Source organism: Ostrinia nubilalis, chromosome 16, assembly GCF_963855985.1.
Source record: "Ostrinia nubilalis chromosome 16, ilOstNubi1.1, whole genome shotgun sequence".
NCBI lineage: Eukaryota > Metazoa > Arthropoda > Insecta > Lepidoptera > Crambidae > Ostrinia > Ostrinia nubilalis.
This window is the reverse complement of record NC_087103.1, coordinates 9,678,481-9,702,432: the sequence shown is the minus strand read 5'-3', so window position 1 is coordinate 9,702,432 and position 23,952 is coordinate 9,678,481. Positions and strand designations below refer to the sequence as shown.

The following is a 23,952-nucleotide window of genomic DNA, read 5'->3' as shown; positions in this document are numbered from 1 at the left end:
TGTACTCGAAACTAATGAGGTCCTTTATCTTTGCCTGTGCAACCCTCCCGCATCTATACGGCTCGTTACACCGTCAAACAACAAGCTCGAACTGGTACTAATCCATAACGCGGCTGCGAGAATTGATTTGCCTAAGAGCGGCGCAAGTTGCACCAGAAAAGCTGGAACGAGCTCGTGCAAAGCTGCACGAACTGTAACTTCGCCAAATAACTTTGCTCTTGTAAGGCTCCGCGCAAACTAACCGACCACAGCCAGGTAGTTGGCGACAAGGTGATCATTACATAGTTATAAAAAAATTTTTAGCGTTAAGAGTCACATCTCGAACTAAGTTTTTTAACCTGAAAAATCTAATTCCCCAGGGTTGGAATCGAACTTACCCACAACCTTGCTGACGCTTCTTGACGCTTGCCGGGCGACTGCTCTTACCATCTAAGCTACTTACACGTTTTGTATGAAGCAAAATGATCAGTCCGCGACACGCCACCGGTGGCAGCCTCTCTTGACTAAGAGTCTGTAACTATTTCCAGTGGCGACCACAACAAATCTTAAACAAATTGAGCGACCACCGACTACTAGTGGCGACATGACCGACCACTCGTAGCAGCCACCGACCACTCGTAGCCACTCGTAGCAGCCACTGACTACCTTAGTTTCCGCGGTACCATAGGACGTGACACGCGACAGTACCTGGCCGGCAGCCAGTTTGTGTAGAGCCTTAACTTCTTAATGAATGAGCGCGACCGTGCGCAAGGATCCGCTACATTGTAGTCACCAAATTACAACCTTTAATATTATCTCAGTACTGATTTATAGCCTTGCTGATTGCGACCACTGCGCCATCTGTGAATACAATCTAATCAGCCCATTGTGTAAAGCCGGTAATAATTAGCTTTGTTAGGCTTCAAATTAGTAATATTAGTGGGTAATCTCCCGCATTAAAATAAAAATTCATAAAATTCATTTATTTTTGCAAATAGGCTTTAAAAAAGCGCTTTTACACGTCCCAATATTAACCCTACCACTGCTTCGGGACAATAAATGGGCCAGTGCTGAGAAGAAGCAGCGCAAGAAACTCAGTCACTATTGTCAGCCTCCTTTTCAAGGTTTTACAGTCTTTGAAATATACAAATTATAGTCATAAGTATTGATGCGAGCTAGGTAGTTGAACATTCCAAACATTTTTATCTTTTATATAATCATCAACTTTATAGTAGCCCTTTTTCATTAAGGTGCTTTTGATATGTGCTTTAAATTTATGAATGGGCAATTCTACAACAGTTTGTGGTAATTTATTGAAAAGTTTAATACATTTCCCCATAAATGAATTACCAATCTTGTGCAGTCTGAAATTTGGAACGGCAAGTTTATTTTTGTTTCTTGTATTGAACTTGTGTAAATCACTCTTTCTAGTAAATTGCTCTATATTTTTGCGAACATATAAAAGGTTTTCATAAATGAACGAATGAATGAAAGCTACTGTCAGTATATTAATCTCCTTAAAGAATTCTCTCAAGGAAAATCGGGGTCCAAGATTATAAATGGCCCGCACTGCTCTCTTCTGCAGAACAAACACAGTTTCAATGTCCGCAGCTGAGCCCCACTCATTATGGTGTATACTGTGGCTAAGGAGTTGTTATGTGAACATGACACTTGTCAGGTATGCTGATAATTAATTCCAGAAATTTCAGTAGGTTGTTAAACAAATTAATGAATTTTAATCATTTAACCTCCAAACTTTATTCTATTCTAGAGTTTATTACGTTTATCTAATGTTCTCTAAACTCTATTAAATAGTCATAAAATCTTATATAGTTTTGCGAGCTCAAAAAAGTGCTATTTTATGGCACATTACCTATCTACCTTTTTAATGAAGCATCAAATTAGTTTAACTTTACAATCGTGACCGCCATCACGTTTCTAATAAACTGCTCTTCTTCAAATGTGATATAACAAGAAAATTCACGAAACAAACAACCCTGATTGAGTTGAGATATTGCGCTAACTCTTATATTATTTCTTCGGCAAACAGCGTATTTGCGGGGGCAAAAGACAAACAACGCAATTCGAAAACATTCACACCGCGTGAACGAATGTTCCCTACACGGAGACGGATGGTCGTCGTTCGTTCCGGTTCGGTCGCATTAACCCGGCCTTAAGATACGACCGGAACCGGTATTACGTGCGGATATCGCCACTGGTTGCTGCGAAACTACCGGTTGCCTTCTTTAACAGGGCAAGGGATGATATTTCTCTTTACTTCTCTTCCGATCCGTCTAGTGACGCTGATATGACGTATCCCAACACATATACCACATATGTACCTACTTGGTATTTTCTACACAACAGCGATGACCCAAAAAACTGCACGCAGAAAGATTTAATGAAGGCTACTGACAACGCCTTTCTTGTTGCGGAGTTTTGGGCTGACGCTGTGTAGGTTTGTTGTCGACACGACAAGAAGAAGAAGCGATGACAATTAGAACAAAATCATTGGACAGTAGTATCATTTCAAACTCACTTCTTCAGCTACCGGTTACAATTTGATTATCAATTGAAGATTATCAAGACATGGACATGAAGTTCGTTAAATCGAAGTATGTAACGGGTAACACAAATGATTTAAGAAAGCGTCTTTACGTAACTATTCGTATCTTTACGTAATACCTCTCAGGTCACTCGTCCGGCAAACTAATCCACTGCCCTGTTAATACCAATACCTTGGCTTCCAATTTATTAGGGTTAAGAAAGGCCAGTGGGATACCCACCTTTATTAGCCACCGCTAAGTTGACAATTGGGTTAAAATTTAGATCCAATTTTTACATGTCCATTTATTTTACCATGTTCGACAAAAAGTGGTATCATTTTTGTCTCTACTTGGCATTGCTAATTGATTCACACAAGCTTACTTAAACCATCTATAACCATACTTTGAACATAAGGCGAACTTATCGCCATAAGATATTCTGTGCCAGTTAACCTTCGGACTAAACAGAAAAATCTTTGAAATCCCTGAAAGTAGCATTTATTTGCTTGTACATTACATACATTGTACATTTACCTAGGTGCAAACTAGGTACACAATTAATCAAGAGTAGTCAAAGGAGCTCAGCCACGTAGTACGTTTATAAGGGCACGGCGAACCGTTTATGACGGAATCACAAATGCATTTTTCGTGTCGTGAAAAAGTGCCGCTAGAGCGCCCGCCCCCTGGGCTTTCAGCAAAGCAAATCTCAAGGGACACACGGTCGTTGTACCCCGCGAACTATCACGATCACCTACCTTTAGTACCTACTCAGTTACGACGGGTTTATGCTGTCATGCATACGGGAGAACGACATAAAGACGAAAATTAACGTAGAACTAACTATTCATTCATCAAAGTTGGACACGTAGCCGAATTACGAGTAAGTAGCTTAAAACACTAAAGTAACGCAAATACTTGAAGCTTTAAATGAAGTACCTAACTATTAATTAAGTTATCTTTAAGTTAAGCCATAAGTTACAGATCTTGTGAACACTTTAATTTGCTTTTTAAGATGTAGTTTTAAAAACATCATTTTGAAAACAATTCACGTAATTCTATCACATATTTCAGGACTTTCCGCCTGGCTACAAAGTCACGTACGTGCTAGGTATTTTGTTGCATATCCATAAAGTTCGTATTACGTATAAAATTCCCGCACTACATTTTCACCGCCAATTTCTCTGACTCCTCATTACTATCGATTTTGTGTCGATTTGTCACCTCGATAGATGAGGTTTTTATTTGAACTAACAGCTATTAGCCTGTTGGTTTTTCGTTTTCAAATAGAGTAAAAAGTAGAATGATGATTACACTTTTTTTACCTCCTTTTATAACACCGTATTTGACTAAATGGCCCACTCTGGACAAAGGGCTCCTCCAAGGGTTTCCACAACAACCGCTCTGCCCCCACCTTCATTATTATGATCATCAGTCCATCGACTGGGAAGCCTTCACTACGGCTTCCAGTCCTTGGTCATCATTCGATAACTTATTTAATCCCAGCGGCCATTAGCTCTACGAGCTATTTCCAAGTATTACTAGCCAGTAATTAAATTAAAGATTTTTCAATAGTAAACTAATAAAGTCAAGATGGCGCCTCGAGCATTTTTATTGCAATTGACTAGCTTAAACGAAAATAGATCTTAAAATTTCCAGAAACAGAGGGGATTTTAGCTACGCAAATAGTTTTTACAAAAACTGTAAGAGCGTCAAATAAAAGTTACTGAAGCGTTTGAGTGAATTATTACTCTCTACTGCGATACAAATATCTAATTTTGGTAATTGATTGAATTTACTTTGATCCGAAAAATAATAAGCAGTCTAGACGCTATAGCCTTTGAGTGGTGCCAATAAAAATCAAACTGTAATCAGATTACGAACATCAGTTTTGACCTTCGACTTCGAGTTCGCTGTTCCAAGTATTTCGCGAAGTTTTGAGATTGAATGCCATTGTTTTTGTTTGCGCCATTATTTCAGAGAAGTCAAAAATCCTTAATAAAAGTACAACAATCTTTATCATTATTTTGCAGTAATAAAGTTATGCTGAGGGCTTTCGCCACATACCTTCTTAGGTTACTTTCATTCGCCACTTAATTTTCCCTTCTTTCGTATTGCACATAAGTAGGTATAATATTTAATATAATAACTACACCTGCATAGACAAAAGTAAACCGGTATAAGTTTAACACAGAAATTTTACGTAGAATATTACGCTGGCTGCATTAAACTGCAGTTGACTCTATTGCCATCATATTACTATCACTTCCCACTGCACCGTTTAATGTCGTCGGATTTGCATATAGAATACCTACCACGTTCACAAATTCTGTCATAGTGAAATGATAATATCGTCTTTCACTAGAATTAAGTCCAAATATTATAGTAAAATAAGAGATCAGTAAATCCAAATTCAATTATTCGTAAAAGTATATTTTAGAGATGCAAAAGAAGAAAGTGGCATTTATCATATCTAGACGTTGATTGAATATTCGTAATTCGTGTTGAGTTAATAAACCTTTCGTAGGTACCTGAAAATACTTCCTCATTTTGGAAGAAAAATAAGAAAAACTTGGGCTGATTTACCTAGCTATGATAAAAAGAGACAGGATGACGTTTTAGACGAAATGGTGTAAGGGTAAGAGAGGTGCTACTTAAGAACATCCAAGTGTTTACGTGCACTTAAGATTTCGCAGCCGAGTGAGATGCTGACCACCGTTGCGTGTTTACTTGAAGAAAAGAAATTTCAGAGCCGCGTTACCCAGGTAAAACAAAGCCAGCTGAACACGTTTATTCAGTGTCTTTTAATCCAGCAATACCCAAAGTGGTCCATAATATACCTAGTTAATATTATGGACCACCTCAGATCATAGACTATGATCTGAGTGGACCACTTTGGGTATCGCAGGATCTATACTGAACTGTTATTAAAACATTTTTGGCTCATGCGATGCAAATGGAATTTCATGAGTGACTTTCCATGAATAAAATAATGCACGCACAATACAGTGTGTGAATGAAATAGAGTCACTTACTACAGACAACCTTTCATTCAATTAAAATCAATGCTGAATCTCCGAAAAACGTGGAAAGTTGTTCAATTGAAGAAAAAGTTTGGGCACCGCTGTTTTAAAGTAGCGTTGCTTTTTACCACTGGCTGAAGCGTTCATTTCTTAAGTGGACAAAGAAATGCCAAGCTGTGATGAGTCTCAAGTGTTTAGGCGGCTCCGTCTTTCCTTATGGGCTGCTTTTTAGGCCCGAAGTTAGAAGGTTATGGCACGATTCTACTCTGAACAACTGGTCCCAAACTTTGCCCCAAATGGCTTCAGCGGTTTTCATTTCGTTTGAGGGATTGGACTTAACTTGAAATATAACTTATAGATAGATGTTCTATAATATAAGAGTAACAGAAATAACGCACGACTGAAATATAAATTTTTACTCACATTTGTACTAATAATAAAATAATTTACCATAAGTAGGAATACGTGAAGGGGCTATTTTTAGATATTTATAAGATTATACTTTAAAGGTAAACAGCGACGTGTAAACGCTGCAAATAGATTTCGCAGAACCCATTTCGTCACGTCGACAAATAAAACGTAGCCGAAACAATATTTCATCACAACCCTGCGAGTGTTCCCGCGAATTTCAACAGTTACGGTTAACTTTTATGCTTGAATCGGGAGTTTTTCCTTAATTCCTTACAGTGAGTAGCATAATTAATAGCAATTTATTCCCCTTCTGCTTGTTTAATTACAGTGCGGGTCCGGCATAAAGTTTCTGTCGGGCACAGTAAATAATTTACCATTAACTTGGTGACAGAGCGGACGATTAGCGTAACGCTCGTAATTACAGCTGAATTCCGCAGGCTGTAGCGTGGAGGACTAATGTAGGCATCGCTAGAGAATTAACTATCTCGTTTAGGCTCAATTTGGGAAATTAAATCTTAATCTGATTATGTTAGAAATATAATGATTTTGGACACTAAAGAAGTCTGCTTGGTGATTTTTAGGTACATACTCGTAAAAATCCAAACTATATGTATGCTCTCCCTATTCCGGCGCTATCTTCTTGCCATGAAAGAACGTGCTGTCTTATTCGCCATATTGAAATTTTCCTTTACTGTAAATCTGCCCATCAAATACATAACCCTTTTCGGTGAAACTTTGTGATGCGATCGACTTTCCACGATGCGCTAGGGTTTTCAAGGCTAAAATTAATAATTTACTTACTATAAATACTACATATTATCCAGCCAGTAGATATGTCATAATATGGTTTATGGTTATAAATAATAAAAGCGTCTTAAAATATGAAATGATATAAAAAATTACGGCTAATGAGCCTAGGTACGTCTTTCCAACATTGAACATGACCGGACTGAAGTAGGGATACCAAATCCTTCGCCTTTGTTTAAAAAAAATGAATTAAATTTTATATTAGATTGATAAATGATTATCAGGTACTCTTCTTATTTTTTGTTTTAAATGTTTTGTTCTTGAGACATGATAAAGTATCATGTTCAGTCTCTACCGATTCATTACTCCGAGCTCAAAACTTGGTAGAATTAACATACGAAGCTAACACGCGCGTCGCGCGATCCGTCACAACAACGAGCGTGAAATTGCTTGCAGGCTGTAATGACGTCGGCTACAAGGAATTGGTAGGCGCTTAGACGAGGCTATGTATTCAGCCTTTTCCCTGGGTATTTATAGACAAAGACTAATACAACATGTGGAAATAAGCTCGTGCCTACTCGTTGAAGCAGCGAAATAAGTTGGACTGAAGTAATAATAAGTAAAATTTGAATATTAGCATCGGCTACAAGGAATTGGTAGGCGCTTAGACGAGGCTAATGTGTTCAGCCTTTTCACTGGGTATTTGTACACAAAGACTAATCCAGCATGTGGATGTGGAATGCGAATGATACACGCTGAAGCAGCAAGATGAGTTGGGACTGAAGGATTAATCAATATTAGGTACGTACATTAAGTTGGTTTATTACGTTTAACAGCCGCACAAGCTGTGCAGCGTTTTTGTCTTGATTGGTTGGCAACCAATTGGTTGGCGGCGTATTCGTATGAACCACAAGGTTACGGGATCGAATCCTGTGGAAGAAAAATATTAGTGTTGTGAATATTAGCATTTATACTGGCGTAAGTATTTAGTAAAGAGGGTACTTACTCTGGTAAGTTATAAAATTGGTATGATAGCTGGAACAATAAAGTTTACTAGGTAATTGCCTCTAAAAGCTTATGAGATCAGACTATACAAGATCTGTGATTTTATTCAGTAAATCCATCCAGAAGTCCAAACCCAGAGTCTCAAAACATGTGTTCAAGTTAGAATGATGAGAAACTTATTACAGAATCAACGAATAGCACATCTGATATAAAATTCAAATGATCTTAACTAGGTTCCATTCATCGCAGACGGTGCGGTCTACAGATACCGCGGAGCCGGAGCCGCTACTTACAGAAGTATTAGTGCGGGCACTATCGCACCGGCGCAGCGCGGCTTAGTGCGGCGACTACAGAGCTCCGTCAATCTGGAGCGCGGCACCCATCGTGGAAAGGTAACGTTTGTGGCAATAGAAAGCTACTGCTATTGTCAAGTTTATAAATTGTTGCACATGGAAATTTAAATCAATGGCAACTGTTTCTGATAGGTATTGAACGCAACTACTTACAGAAGTATTAGTGCGGCGACTACAGAGCTCCGTCAATCTGGAGCGCGGCACCCATCGTGGAAAGGTAACGTTTGTGGCAATAGAAAGCTATTGCTATTGCCAAATTTGGATATGGATAGAGCATTTCTTTATATCAATAGCAACTGTTTGATAGATATTGATCGCAACATATTATTATTATCTCACTTAGGCACAAATTTGTTACAGCTCTTATGAAGCGCACTGACTGAAAATGTGTATCTTTTTAATTAGATTTAATATTTGTGCATAATGAGCCGGAGCCGCTACTTACAGAAGTATTAGTGCGGGCACTATCGCACCGGCGCAGCGCGGCTTAGTGCGGCGACTACAGAGCTCCGTCAATCTGGAGCTCTGGAGCGCGGCACCCATCGTGGAAAGGTAACGTTTGTGGCAATAGAAAGCTATTGCTATTGCCAAGTCTGAAAATTATCGCACATGGAAATTTAAATCAATGGCAACTGTTTCTGATAGGTATTCAGAGCTCCGTCAATCTGGAGCGTGGCACCCATCGTGGAAAGGTAACGTCTATGGCAATAGCTATGAAATTATGAAGTTTGAAAGATATTCGCGAATACCTGTGGATGGCGGTTGAAAATTAAATCCACAGCAACTGGTTCTGATAGATATGAGCTCTACATCTCGCTGTACAAAGAACTTGCAGCTCTTGGAACGTCTGCTGGTACTAATTAAAAGGCTTGCTTGATATAAATACAGATGTAGCACCTAAGTCGTGGCCATAATCACAAACTCTTTGAAAGCGATCGACATTGATGCTATGGTTATCCGCAATGGGGCCCCAGCTCTTACAGCGTATTTCGTAGCTACGACCACCGGTACGTATTGGAAAATCAAGTTCCCAGTAAGGGGAGGCTTTATTTTAATCAGCACTATAGGATAGCACAGAATTCCTGGGTAGGTAAGTACATAAGGTTTAGTTTGGCACATTTTGAACTAGATCTATCCGTGTTGCTACAAGCTTATTAGTAGAGTTACTTCGCTAAAAGGACCGTTACGTACTCGCTAGATGGATTGGTTTCAGGCTTTGTTGAATTACTTACTTGGAACTCTATATGTTACGAAAAGTCAGATTACAAAAGTTACTCCGCCAGAACGACCTAACAAATGAATAAATATTGTTATTACTAACACACGAGTATCCCCAAACCGTGCTTTACTTCAAAAACATTGTTAGATAATAAATAAAGATAAAGCGACAGATAAACAAACGAAGCTAACCGCACCGATCGCTGTTTGTTATTCGTTAACAGGCTGCGTATTGACGCCTACATTTACAATTGGCGACAGAACAATTAATCACCACCGAGCCCGATACTACACTGTCGTGGGGACTAAAAACGTCACAGCACATTTTATCAGTCAGGATCCCAACGACCGCAAATACACACAAATAAGCAATTTACAATTCCAATCCGAACCGTGAGCCCACCTATTCATCATTTAGATTTATAGAGCTTTATCTAGACGATCTGTTTTCTTGTTTAATTAATGGAAGTAAGAATATTTTGCTTCGTCCGAATCCCTAACAAGAGTGCGACGCGGTCAGGTTTCAAAGCCTGCGCTACAAAGATAGAGCTTTTTTGGGGCTCCGGTTTCATTAGACCGTTGAATTGATTTGATTCCTGTTGAATTGGAGTGATTTGACGGTCTAATGGGTCCTTTCAGTGAAAGGGAGCTACCTTGAAAGAGATAGATACCTACATATAGACTGCGTGATGATTAGATAGGTCGATCTAACTTAATTAAGAAAGACTAGACTGTATCGACATGGTCATTTCAATTCTGTATTTTGCAGGGACAACAATTTACTTAAGATATCCTTGAAAACGTGCAGGGTAAAGTTATTAGATGTTTCATGACGACTGAAAAAGAATGTAACTAAGAACGTGTTTGGCCATTGTATTTTTATAACTAGTTTTCAGCACAACATGAAACTAGGTAGGTTATACCTACATGTTGTAGAATCGCACATTCAGAACCATTTCATGATTCATGATCTAAGTATTCCAATAAATAATTAATATTTACTGAAAAAAAAGATAGATCTTCCTACACAAGTCTGTGTCTATCTTAAGCCCCCGCTCTCCAAAAGTAAACGATCAACATTCACGGCCAAATCTTAAAAGAGGTCTGCAAAAAATCTCGGAACACCAAAAGTTACTTACAGACAGGCGGTAACAAAAAATAAAGTGTTCCCGGGCGATGAAAAGGGAAGTTTTCAGTTTCCATTAAAATCTATTGTGCCCGTGACACGGCGATTGTCCGAACGACTCATCCTAACAGCGATTAGTTAATGAACTCTGACAACTTATTATGAAGCAATTACAAGCGAAATTAGTAATTTTCGACGTGACCTCTGGGGGCTTCGTGGGATTTAATTAACGATTTTTAATATTCGTCTGGCCTCTCTCTAGGCTGCTCCACAAGGCTGGTTGTTTATTTTTTATCTAGCACGTAACAACACCGGTAATTGAATCCCGCTGAGGGACAATGTTAGTGGTGGGTGAGCACGATTATTATTTACCACCTGTAAATATACAGGGTACCACCTAACCATCGATAGGCCTCGCCATCGTAATAATGTAACTCATATAAAATAAAACATACCTAAATTACTTCGTGACCATGGCGCTTGCAACAGTGCCAAAATATCGGAAACTCAAAATTAAGGTACATGGTAGCAATCCCGTAAATAATAATTATTACCTATTTAACTTGTAGCTAATAAGTACAGATTCACTAACAGCAAATCATCATCATCATCATCATCATTTCAGCCATAGGACGTCCACTGCTGAACATAGGCCTCCCCCAATGCTTTCCATGTTGATCGATTGGTAGCGGCCTGCGTCCAGCGCTTCCCTGCTACCTTTACGATGTCGTCGGTCCACCTTGTAGGTGGACGTCCCACGCTGCGTTTTCCGGTACGCGGCCTCCATTCCAGAACCGCAATGACAGCAAATAAAAATGTATAAATGTGTGTCCCACCTAGGAATTGAAACCTATGTCTAACCACTGGGTTACCTACATGGCGTTAGACCACTAATTAATTAGGTTTGTAGGCATAATTCATAACTGTTTATTCATAATTCAATATCTGATTAATTAAATTATAGCCTCACGTTCTGAACAATTCTGTGCAACAGATTTGTTTCTAACTACCTTCGGAGTGCACGAACTTGTTAGAGCACTACGTTGAACAACTGTTTCGTGAGTTTATTTATGTACGATTTAGACATTTCAGTCGCATTGATGTCAGACTTAACGAAATTATAGAGAAGAGACTTAACACTTATGTAAGGCCCTAGCAGAAAACAACAGGCTCTCATCCCACAATCGAGTTTAACGCCTAAAACAAAAAGTAAATAATATTTCAAGGCTCACTTTTTTTAGCTCCACTCCAGTACATTTTTGCCCTCAGGCATTCCATCAGCATCCAGGACTCATTTAATAGAGTTGGGACAAAAATGTGTTTCCATTTTAACAATTCAATATAACAGTTCCTTTCATGTTATACCGTTTAATGTATTAAAAATAATAAAAGTGAATTGCTGTTCGTTAGTTCCGTTAAAACTCGAGAATGGCTTGAAATTATTGTTGTAGTCCAGGGAAGGTTCCAACGGTGAGAAAACATGGGAAAATTACGGTTTGATTTCACGCGTACGAAGACGCGGGCACAACTAGTTAAAAATAAATAAAACTACATGACGTGAAATAAAACAATTTCATAATTATATTTTTATATTTAACAAGTTAATGATCTTCGGTCAAAGGTAACAAAAGATTACAAAAAGACACTGACAACATAAATTACGTGTATCAAACACGCTAATAAGTATAAGCATTCACTCAAAAACATCATCTGAAAAATATGCTACAGAAATAGTGGCAAGCACCAACGATATAACGAAGATATCAAAAATTAAAAACAGTCACGGCGTGCCGGTTTATCTACCTTAGTCTTATCACGTTTTTTATACTATACATAATATAAAACTGTATATCCACTCGGTCACAGAAACTTTACAGAGCTCAAGATACGAAAAATCTACATATGGGGCATTTAAAAACGGACGCATTTTAATTGAATCTCTTGTCCTTTTAATAGTAGAAAGTTCATCGTTTAATTGCGCTTGAATGTTGCACCATTTGTTCTAATATTTACATGTAATAATTAAAAATACATAAACTCGGATTAACTATTTTAAGTCAGTAATTGAACATTAAAATGTGACAAACTAAACGAAGATAAACTATGGGTGAAAAACGCAATGATTTTTTAATGAACGAGTAAGATTTTATAAAATAGAAAATACGTCATATAACCAAGCCGTTTGTATAAACATAATACATTATATCTATGTATATTGTGACGAAGATTTTGAACGTATTTTTCGTTCATCCTAACGTAATATCAGAACATCAATACAATTTCGAAGTTAAAGCAAACTAGACAACGTAAAATTACTGACTCTTATAGAAAATGTATTTACTATAGTAACATTATTTGTGCATGAGTTCCATAAACACCTAACTAGCCAACCTCTAAATGCCCGCCATAGTAAACAAGTATGGCACGATGCGAGTTTATTATTATTATTGTACTATAATAGCGTAATCATAATTCAATCGTTGTCCTCCATTTGACATCGTTAGGTACCGTGTACCTACTTGTAAATTAGCACCTATATTCATAATATATCCTTTAAGTACTACTAAACATATCAAAACAATGGATACCGTAAATGAAATTCAAATATAATACTGTACATAAGAAATTTTGAAAAATAAATAAGCCACTCTTAAAATACAAGAATTCGGTAGGTACATATTCTATATTATACAGACAGTGTATGATACAATTGTTCTAGCAATATATTTGGTCGCAATTTCTACCTTATGCGATTGAGTTTCTTCCGAACATCTTAACATTAGACGCAATAAGACATGTATTTTATAATTGGATATGAGATGAAGTTCATTCGACTTAAATATTAATAATTACCAGTTATCATACACTCAGCTCAATCGCTAAAATATGTTTATAGCAGAACGCACCAAATCGTCTTAGCTCTAATCTCAGTAAAAGACTGTAAGTAAGGATACCATTAAAAGACTATAGCCCAGAACAGACGGTGAAACGCAACTGCAACGAAACTGCAACTGCTAGTTACTTTTGAGTTGCATCTAAGTTTCTGCCATAGCGTCCGTTGAGAGACCACATATGACGCGACCAGTTTGAAACTTTCAGTTTTAGTTTCATTCATCAGAATCATCACAAACTTGCAGTTTCGTTGCAGTTGCGTTTCACCGTCTGTTCTGGGCCTATGACTACTAGACAGACTGTACTAAACAGGATATCGCTCTTAAAATTGCTTTTATAAATCAACAACTCATTTAGCCGATCGAAAGTCAGAAAGAGCAGTCGAAACTAACAGTTATGGCGTTTAATGAGACCTATAAAATGTTGTCATTATTTACATGTACATTTTATTTACGTAATTAAAAGTTGTTTTAGGTCCCGCGTAATTTATTTCTGAACAAACGTTTGTCTAGTAGTCTTTGATACTTTAAGTGTTTGAGCAATAAAAAAATATTAGATACAAAAGTTAAACAGTATTTAGGAACTGTAGTATTACAGCGCATAAAATATAAACATTTTAATATAACAAAACTTAGAACCAAGTTACAACCAACGGAAATGCTTTATGAGGTACAGAACTGTGTTAGAAAATAGATTACACCTACTATGACTCACTGGCCCACTTCTGGTGTATGGCTTTGAGATGGTCGAACGCTCTGTTGGTAATATTGAGCGTGGGTATTATTTCTAAGAGGCCGTTTTCTCCAATGAGGCTGAGTCCAGCCAGTCCTAAATAAGTGTGCATAGGATCGGTGCACGTGTCAGGCCATTTGGAGAAGCCACCGACCACGGAGTCTTGAGTTTCGTAGACGTACTTCCTATTGTTGGAATAGTTGGTCATGTGTAGGACGTCTAGTATTTTTAATGAGGCGCCTACCCAGAAACTGTAGCAAGTGTCGACTGACTTGTTAGGTCGACCTTGGAAGCCGTCGACTTGGCGGAAGAGCAGCCACCGTTTTAGGCCCTCGACTTGCTCCTTGGAGAGCTTGTCCAATTGGTTGGTGAGACTCAGGGTAGCGAGCGCACAGAATGTGGTTCCACCGTGCGATTCTAGCTCCGGACATTGAGCGATGCCGAAGTCGTAGTTCTGCAACAATGGATTAATTCGTTTTGGGTTTCGAAATAAGAAAATAAACTATCCACTATGAGAAATATTGTTTCGCGACCTATTTGTTTATGTTTACATAATATAGGTTACAAGGGAATTTTAATTGCTCAATTAAGAGCCCAAACAAATATTGCTCAACATTTTCGAGCATTCCCCAATGAATACAAGCCTCTCGTTTTTGCCAATCACGGCGCAATGCGTGTAATCTCACAGGACTCACGGTGAAAGGTAACCAAGAAACTTTTTATGACAAGCTTGCCTTGACATTGGGCGCGGCGTTTAGCGGTGGAGAAAGTTCTTTTGAAACTGGTCAAAGCTGAAAGGATGTGACGGTACTGTGTGCATACAGTAACCCTTCTCGCCATTTATTCAAGTTGAAGCTAATTAAATATTTGGACCTGCTATACTCCATACGGTTAGGTCTCGCAGCCCGAGGGCTTCACTGCAAAGTTGCCTTGTTTGTAGCGCTGTCATGTCTACTAACATACACTTACTGCTGCGTTGTTGCAGGAGGCCTGTTGCGGCCTAGATACGCTGCTTGCTCTCTAGGGAGATCTGGGGTGGTTGGAGTAGGAAGATAAACCACAAATAGCGCACAATGGCCCAAGCCAGCCCAAGCCCAGGTCAAGAGGCTAAAGTATTCGATTGCCTTGCAAAACAACCTAACTAACACTCACAATGGACTTGATGATGTAGTCCGTCGCCTTGGGCACGTCGAACCCGGACCAGTCGTCGAGGATGTAGCTGATGCACGCGGCGCAGTACACGAAGCGCATGTCCGACTCGCAGCCCGAGAGCGTTGCTGCGAAGTTTCCTTCTGTCTGTAGCGCTATCAGTGTCTGTAGCGCTATGCGTCCACTAACACACTCACAATGGACTTGATGATGTAGTCCGTCGCCTTGGGGACGTCGAACCCGGACCAGTCGTCGAGGATGTAAAGCCTGGTCCGTGAGCACGTAGAATCCCGTCCAAAGACCCCAAGCTACCCATCCCTATCGCTCGCGCATAATTATGTTGCTGTCGCGACTGTGCGACGGGCGCCCGCAGTGAGTGTGCGAGCGCGACAGCAACATAATTACGCGAGCGATAGGGATGGGTAGCTTGGGGTCATTGGACGGGATTCTACGTGCTCACGGACCAGGCTTTAGCTGATACACGAAGCGCATGTCCGACTCGCAGCCCGAGAGCGTCGCTGCGAAGTTGCCTTCTGTCTGTAGCGCTATCGCGTCCACTAACACACTCACAATGGACTTGATGATGTAGTCCGTCGCCTTGGGCACGTCGAACCCGGACCAGTCGTCGAGGATGTAGCTGATGCACGCGGCGCAGTACACGAAGCGCATGTCCGACTCGCAGCCCGAGAGCGTTGCTGCGAAGTTTCCTTCTGTCTGTAGCGCTATCAGTGTCTGTAGCGCTATGCGTCCACTAACACACTCACAATGGACTTGATGATGTAGTCCGTCGCCTTGGGGACGTCGAACCCGGACCAGTCGTCGAGGATGTAGCTGATGCACGCGGCGCAGTACACGAAGCGCATGTCCGACTCGCAGCCCGAGAGCGTTGCTGCGAAGTTTCCTTCCTCTGTCTGTAATGCTTTCACACCTACAAACGGAATCAACTATGAAATACTATCATACCTAAAATTAGTAATTAAAATTTTTTTTTACTACTAGGCCCCTTAATGATCAAAAGTTACACCTACAATGAACCCTGGAATAAAATTACATTTTACTAAATGACAATTTAAGCCAGATTTCAACTAAGGTATAACTGAAAGGAAATAAAATAGCAATCAATAGATTCATTCTAAGTCTATTTAAAAACTATAATACAGCTACACAACAATGCAGCACCTATGCTGTAATTGAAAATTGTCAAAATCAGGTCATAAGTTCAATTCTATTCCCATTTGAAGTCTATCTCTGACTGTGTTTTTATGATTGCATTTCCCTACAAGTGAGAGAGATAGAGAGATTGGTAAAAATGGGATTATTTGGTAAATTACCCTGCTGATTAGGAACATAACATGATATTTGTAGTAAAAATATTACCTTCAACCAATGCTCTCCTATTTATCCTTGACAAATCATCACCCAGGGTCAACAGCATGCACAGACCAGTGTAAGTCATTGCAAGGTGGCCACATCGGTAGTGGCTGTTGGCAGCACCGAGGTCTATATTGATCGTTGAGGACCCCTGGAATCCACATGATGACATGTCGCCATCTGGTAATAGTTTAAAATATTATCAAATCATAAAATCAGTGCTCTGAAAACCTTAATTTATGTTTATTGATAATACAAGGAAGGAAGGAATGACATGTTAGATTAAATCATGACTGTGCTTGTGCATATTGGCTCCGTGCACGATTACAGCGCCAACTAGCGTCCACAACTTTGTGGGCTCTGTCACATTGACATTTAGGTCGTATATTTGTGAAAAAATATCGAAATGAAAAAATAACAAATATTTTCAACTAATAAATTGTTGTGATACCACGATTTGGGTGGAAAAAAGGTTTTGAAATCATTTTGGTCATTTAAATCAAATGAGGTAAGTCCAAAAAGTGTGTTTAATTTTGATTGTGTCAGGGTTTGTTTACTTCGTTTATAGTTGTAGTTTTACAGTAAAACAAAAAGAAAAAGCTACTTTAACGGTTTCATTATATAACAGTAAATATATTTAAATGTTTCTGTATCGCTAGTAATAAATTAAATATCGTTTTCAGATCGAAATGAGTATCGTTTTGAAGACCGGGTTTGTGAGAGTTACAATATCAAATTCCAACCACAAACCGTATTTAAAGGAAAGTTGTTGGTATTGGCTGGACAAGTCCGAGATGTAGAAGAATTAAGAACAAAACAAGGGCAGAGTTCAATAATTCACGCTCTCATCATAAGGCAAACATCTGTGCACAACAACTACTGTGACTCATTTTTGTACTACCACGTTGTATAGTTTAGTTATTTCCAAATTGTAAACGGCTATTAAAACAGCCCTATCGAAATACAGTCCACTCTTTTATTTAAGTTCCCAGTAGGACCCTTTTCATGCGATTAATTAATGATATTAAAATGTATTATGTAGAATCGCTTTGCCATTGACAGATACATCTGATGACAGAGCTAACATTATTTCTACTTTTGACCACCATGAGCGCTGCGATAGATTATGTCCCCCCCACCTAGTACTTCGCACCCAGCGAATAGGCTTATTCATAAAATCCCAAACATCAAATCTTATGATTTAAAAATCAGTTAATATTTGTTTCATTTAAAACCTTAAAAAACATTATTACAAGGTCTATTTTAACACTGCAATAAAGCAGACCCATAAAAACCATTTGAAGTAGACGATATTGGGCATTACAGAGGTGATAAGAAGATACAGTAACCTTTATTTATTCTCAGTGGCTTTATGACAGGTGCTATCAACAACTTGGAGTAAATACATTTTATTAGCCACAATGTAGTATGTATTTACATAAGGTTCAGTGAATTCTACTAAGTAGCACAACTATAATGTTTATTGTGAGTCATTCAACCTTGGGATGCTAAATCAAGCAACAATAATCATAAATGCTATTCTTTTCAACAGAAAACATAATTATGAATGGTTATGCTCTACTGACTCATATAATATAAAACTAAATAGGTACCTATATGTATAACACAAAGTAGTTCGTTCGTTCGTTCGTTTCAGCCGAAAGACGAAACATTTTTTGATAAATTACAAAGTCAAAAGACTATAAAATGTTGTCTTTTAGCATAAATAACAAAAAAATATCTAGGCATTTTCTAGACAGTAAAGTTGTTTTTTTTTAAAGCACACAAACTGTAAAATACTCACTTTCTTTGCTGGGTTGAACTTGTAACTGGTACACCCAGTCTATAATCCTTTCCCTCAACTCCAAAGCAATAGAGGATATGGAGCCAAGAACATCTAAGCCACAAACCGAGAAATAAGCGATGGTAACTCTGAAAATAGAAAAAAAATTTACTCAAAACTACATATCCTAGACTGAAAAGAAATTCAAAATGAAATGCTATCCAATTTTAAATTATGAAAATGAAAACGAAATATTATTGCTTAAACTCCCAGAAAAAATAAGTAAAAGTACACAGAATCAGAATCATAACAACATTAGGTTAGTTTAACAGGATGTAAGGACCAACCTGGTAGTATCGTGTGATGATAGCGATGAAGGCAATATATTCAGAAATCGCATAAAGTACTTCACATGCTGCCGATGTGCTAGTTCTGTTAAATTCTCGTTACTCATTTCTACAGTTTGATATCCAAAATCAATCTAATAATAAATCAAGAAGTATGTATTATTAAATAAAAATATTTAACAGTAATCGGTGCGGGCAGTTGTACAGTTGTAGTATTTATTCATTTGATTAATATACTATGATTTATTTTACACATTAAATTTAATAAAAATGTAAAAACTGAAACGTTCGTCCTGCTTCGTCAAGACTCAAGTCAAACAAACGTCAGATTGACAAGGCCAACTGATACGAAATTGTGGAGTGTCCGTTTTTATCCAGAGTGATAACATTTTATAGTCCGAAACAGCCCTTTCACAAAATTATTGAATAGAAAGTATTTTAAGCAAAAGAATTAATATTTTGTTCAGAAAAGGGTAGCCTATGTTGGTGTCAAACGTGTAAATCCGCCATTGAATACAATGTAAAAGATGTTAAAAAAAAGTGAGCGTTGGATTTTTTAGGGGCAGTATTAGTCCAAAAAGGTTGAGATTTGGGAACCTTCGCAGCGGGTGATTGAGAAAAAATATTGCACGAATGATTTCAACAACAACAAACAGAAGTCAATAGTTTGAAACTTTATTCATTCTTGTTATTCTTCGGATAAAGTTTTATTTTTATTTTTATCGATTATTCAATTGCTCATATTGAATGAATCTATAGTTTCTGACAACTAGAATTATGAACATCACTACACATTTGTCGATGGTTCTTTTTCATGGCTGACGTTCGTAGGACCAAACCGCAGTCATGAAGGTTTAAATTTATTTATTTGTAAATGTTACCAAAATTCCACTAAAATAGAAATCCTAGACGATTCACAACTTATTAAATTCTCTATTTGCATAAATGTGCTGCTGATTACTGTTACGATTTGTGAGATATTATTTGATAAGTTAGGCCGTGTTGTGGAGAGTGAACTTTCATTCAGTGATTTTACAATTCATGTGAATTTATCCAAATCTTAGGGTTAATGTAAAGTTTTTGATAGTGTTTCTTAGCGATATATGGAGTAAAGTCCCCAAGGATTTATGTTTGAAGTGTTTGTTTCATTGTTTATAACCTATAAATTGTTTTGTAGCTGAACGTCTCGTTCCCGGCGACGGGATGCCAGAAGTTATTCGAAGTGGTGGACGAGCACAAGCTCCGTATCTTCTACGAGAGGCGCATGGGCGCGGAAGTGGAGGCTGACCAGCTAGGCGACGAATGGAAGGGCTACGTGCTCCGCGTTGCTGGCGGTAACGACAAGCAAGGGTTCCCCATGAAGCAGGGAGTCCTTACAAACAGTAAGTACTCCTACGTTATCTTCTGTAGTTAATATTTTTATGAGTTTAGCTTCTTGATCATTGGCTGAGAAGTGGTCAAACAATTTACATTCCTAAGTGTGGCCTGCATGCTATTTATTATAACACCAAGACCTTACAGTCAGTCAGTTAATGTGTAACAATAAAAAGCTATGAATTGTTTCTTTAATTTTTCATTCTTTGCCATGCCATTTTTTTTACTTATTTCAACTATTGATAGAATTTTCTGTAGCAACAGTCTTATTTACCGTATTATTTCAGGCCGTGTCCGTTTGCTGATGTCCAAGGGTCACTCTTGCTACAGACCACGTCGTGATGGTGAGAGGAAACGCAAATCAGTCCGTGGCTGCATTGTTGATGCTAACCTCTCTGTATTGGCTTTAGTTATTGTCCGCAAGGGCACCCAGGTAAATATTATTATTATTACATGCAGATTATCATAATTTTGGAATTTTTACACTTCTCCCTGTTCTTACTGTTTTCAAGATCTTCAAATCTTGGTAATTATATGCGGCAGGGTATATTATCATGGTTCTTAGGACCTGTCACTGAAACATTAAAGTTTCAAGACATTATCCTTTGAGCCAAACATTTATTTACATTTATCTACAAATTTTTTAAATTAGTCTAAGAATCAGCCACTTAACTATCATAATATTGAATTACAGGAAATTCCCGGCCTTACCGACGGCAACGTTCCCCGCCGTCTTGGACCCAAACGTGCATCCAAAATCCGCAAGCTGTTCAACTTGAGCAAAGAGGATGACGTCCGTCGCTATGTTGTCAAGCGCCTCCTCCCCACCAAGGCAGGCAAGGAGAACGCCAAACCCAGATATAAGGTAAGATCTTCATTATTTACTATTTTGTCCCTGATTACATATTGGTTCCAAGTTTATCTATAATTTGGAGACAGCAGCATCAGGGCAAATCAATGGCACCGAGCAGAAGACTCAGGCTATTATGCCTGTCTACTTTTACAGTGTGCTGAACATTATTTATTCCGACAAATATAAATGTGTTTATAGATTTTTGACAGCTATGCTTTGAACTTAGCTGATCTAAGTGCAATTACCTTTGGAAACCTGTACTATGTACCACTGAGATTTTATCTTATACCGTATGTATTTTTCTCTAGGCCCCCAAAATCCAGAGGCTAGTGACCCCTGTAGTACTCCAGCGCAGACGTCACCGTCTGGCACTCAAGAAGAAGCGTCTGGCTAAGCGCAAGGCCTCCGAGGCCGACTACGCCAAACTGCTGGCTCAAAGAAAGAAGGAGTCCAAGGTACGTAACTGCTTCTGCAAACGGTACAGATTTTGAGACTGATTCTGAAAACTGGAACTACTTTGGACAACAAACAACTAAAATCTGTCAAACTCCATACAAAAAAACAGCAGTTATAGTTATGGTAAATCTCTACCTTTACTAATAAAATATTTGCTCTGGATTAATCAGAATCAGACTTAAAATTAATAAAACTACAAAGGAGGCAGACTTGACGTCTTCTCTGTGGTTTGGTTGCTTACAGTTTTTTATTTTCGTGTCTAACCTGTGATTATTATAAAGCCAATATAATCGATTTTTTTTTGGGTAAATGGTTGTGTGAAGTTGTTTGTTTTGGGTAAACATAACAATGTTTCTTTTTTATGGTATCTCCACTAGAGAATAGAATAATGCAAGAATAAGGTTTGAAGATCAACAACAGATTGAAATCTGACTAAGCCTCCAAAATTGACATATTATATTTTTCCTGATTTTATTATAATTTTAAAAAACAAAGATGTTGTTAAACTCCTGCTAAGCTGGAGTGTTAAGGAATGAAGATTTTAGAATATATTGCATCTTCTAGGTATACAAAATAATGCTACCTGGAATATGCCTTTTAACTCAAATCAAACTTACACTAATTTCATCATTAGTTAAAACAAATTAATTTCATTAGTAATAAAAAAAAGACAAAATCAAATGAAAATGGCCTTTCTCGCCATAAACTTGAAAGATGGTCAAGTAGCTTGAAGAACTTGTGAAGCCTATTATAGTATCATGCTCACAAATCACACAAAAAACACAAAATTTCGGCTTTATAATGTCAGTGGTTCCACAGCAGATACCATATGACCATCGCTTTATGTGTGGGAATCGTATTTGGCTGTAATAGCAAGGTGCTGTGTCTTACCCCTTGGTTTATGCTTGATATGGGCTAAGGTATTAAATCAGCGACAAGTTTATTTTGCCGCTTTCAACTCGCAGATATAATAGACATCTGTCTTGTAATGTAAGTACAATTTTATTTGCCGAGTTTATTATATCTGTCACAGTGTTTGTTTACACATGTTTTTAAAAATATTAAACATTGTGTGCGTTTGGCGGAAAATAGAAATTGGAAGCGCAAGCAAAATGGCGATCGCTACGGCAGCCACGTGTAGTTGAGGATTCCGTCAACTAGGACCGCAATTAACTGGGACCGCGGTCCCAGTCGCCGGATGCGTAAAAATTAAATAATTTTCTTCCGGCGACTGGGACCACTCATGGATTTTAGTACTGTACCGATTTTGGATTGAATAATATTTTCTTTTAAGTTATCTATGAGTGGTCCCAGTCGCCGGAAGAAAATTATTATTTTTTTATGGATCCGGCGACTGGGACCGCGGTCCTAGTTAATTGCGGTCCCAGTCGCCGGAAGCCTCGTGTAGTTGTGTACCCATTGTAAATTCAGGATAGAGACTTGACATGTGTAAACACACAAGAAAGCGGTAGAAAGGATGTTTAACTTCAATTAATTAATTCAAACTTGCTATTTACTTTTTCTAACATTCGTAACTTTGTCGCAGGTCCGCCGCCAAGAAGAGATCAAGCGCAGGCGATCGGCTTCGATGCGTGACTCAAAGAGCTCAGACAAGAGCGCGCCTCAAAAGTGATCATCTTACTTTTAACAATATAAAAATGTAAAAGCTATTTGTACTTCTTTTATTCCTAGCAGCTACAACCTACACAACTACAGCGCATAGCTGAGTATTGGAGGAAAAACAAAACACATCTCCCGCCCGTACCGCTCTACTACCTCAGCTATGCCCTGTTATACCCACCACTCACTTGACGACTAAAACCTTTCTAGGACTCTAGGTCATCACCTCTTATCTAGTAAAATGATGCTTTGAGAAGACGATACTTGTTTAGATAACAAAAGAAACCAGCCAAAAAGTAGCAAAACTGTCGATAGCCGGACTTCGAAAAACATATTGTGCGTGCCCTTCGACTTTGAGAGGTCACTGTGGAAAATGAAGTCGCAACAATATCGATAACTACCTATATGACCTAATAACACTGAACTATCTACTGTTGCCGAACTAACGATAGTAAAACTATCGATAGTTTTCATCTGAAAAGCCTTATCTATCGATTGGCCTATCGATACTATCGATAGCTCAAAACGAGGCAATACTATCGATAGTATTGTTGCTTTTGAATAAAAAGCTATCGATACAATCGATTGTTCTAGACTATCGATAGTCTGAAAATTTGCAATAGTATTGGGTATGTTTAAATTCATTTTTACTATATTTCAAATGTTTCGCTTGACTTACCAATTAAACATACCTATAACAATAATAATCTCACTTGTATTTAAAACTACCTGCATTAGATAAAAGAAGTACTGCAAATCAAATGTATTGCCAATTTTGGAAACATATTATTATAATTAAATGTTATGGTTAACTATATGAAATAATTCAAGTATTCCAATAACCCTATTGTTGTGCCTATTGATTATTATACCCAAATATTGTAAACGATACTATTGTAAATTGCTAAACTATCGATAGTCTAGAACAATCGATAGTATCGATAGCTTTTTATTCAGAAGCGACAATACT

At 38.1% G+C, this 23,952-nt stretch overlaps 2 protein-coding genes and 1 long non-coding RNA gene across 3 annotated transcripts in view; 2 read left to right on the top strand and 1 right to left on the bottom strand.

Moving 5' to 3' along the window:
• Window positions 1–23,952, top strand: part of LOC135079366 (uncharacterized) — a 173,455-nt gene that overhangs the window by 77,304 nt on the left and 72,199 nt on the right. The window lies entirely within an intron of this gene.
• Window positions 11,964–18,980, bottom strand: LOC135079359 (geranylgeranyl transferase type-1 subunit beta). Its single transcript, XM_063974001.1, has 5 exons — window positions 18,680–18,980; window positions 18,354–18,481; window positions 16,556–16,729; window positions 15,943–16,106; window positions 11,964–14,483 (listed from the first exon to the last, which is right to left on the bottom strand). The coding sequence occupies exons 1-5, from the start codon at window positions 18,784–18,786 to the stop codon at window positions 14,001–14,003; spliced, it is 1,056 nt and encodes a 351-aa protein (XP_063830071.1). The 5' UTR covers window positions 18,787–18,980; the 3' UTR covers window positions 11,964–14,000.
• On the top strand, window positions 19,423–23,032 carry LOC135079364 (small ribosomal subunit protein eS6). The gene is made up of 6 exons (XM_063974007.1): window positions 19,423–19,531; window positions 19,857–20,061; window positions 20,341–20,486; window positions 20,748–20,918; window positions 21,215–21,361; window positions 22,909–23,032. Exons 1-6 carry the CDS (start codon window positions 19,526–19,528, stop codon window positions 22,993–22,995), a joined length of 762 nt encoding a protein of 253 aa, XP_063830077.1. The 5' UTR covers window positions 19,423–19,525; the 3' UTR covers window positions 22,996–23,032.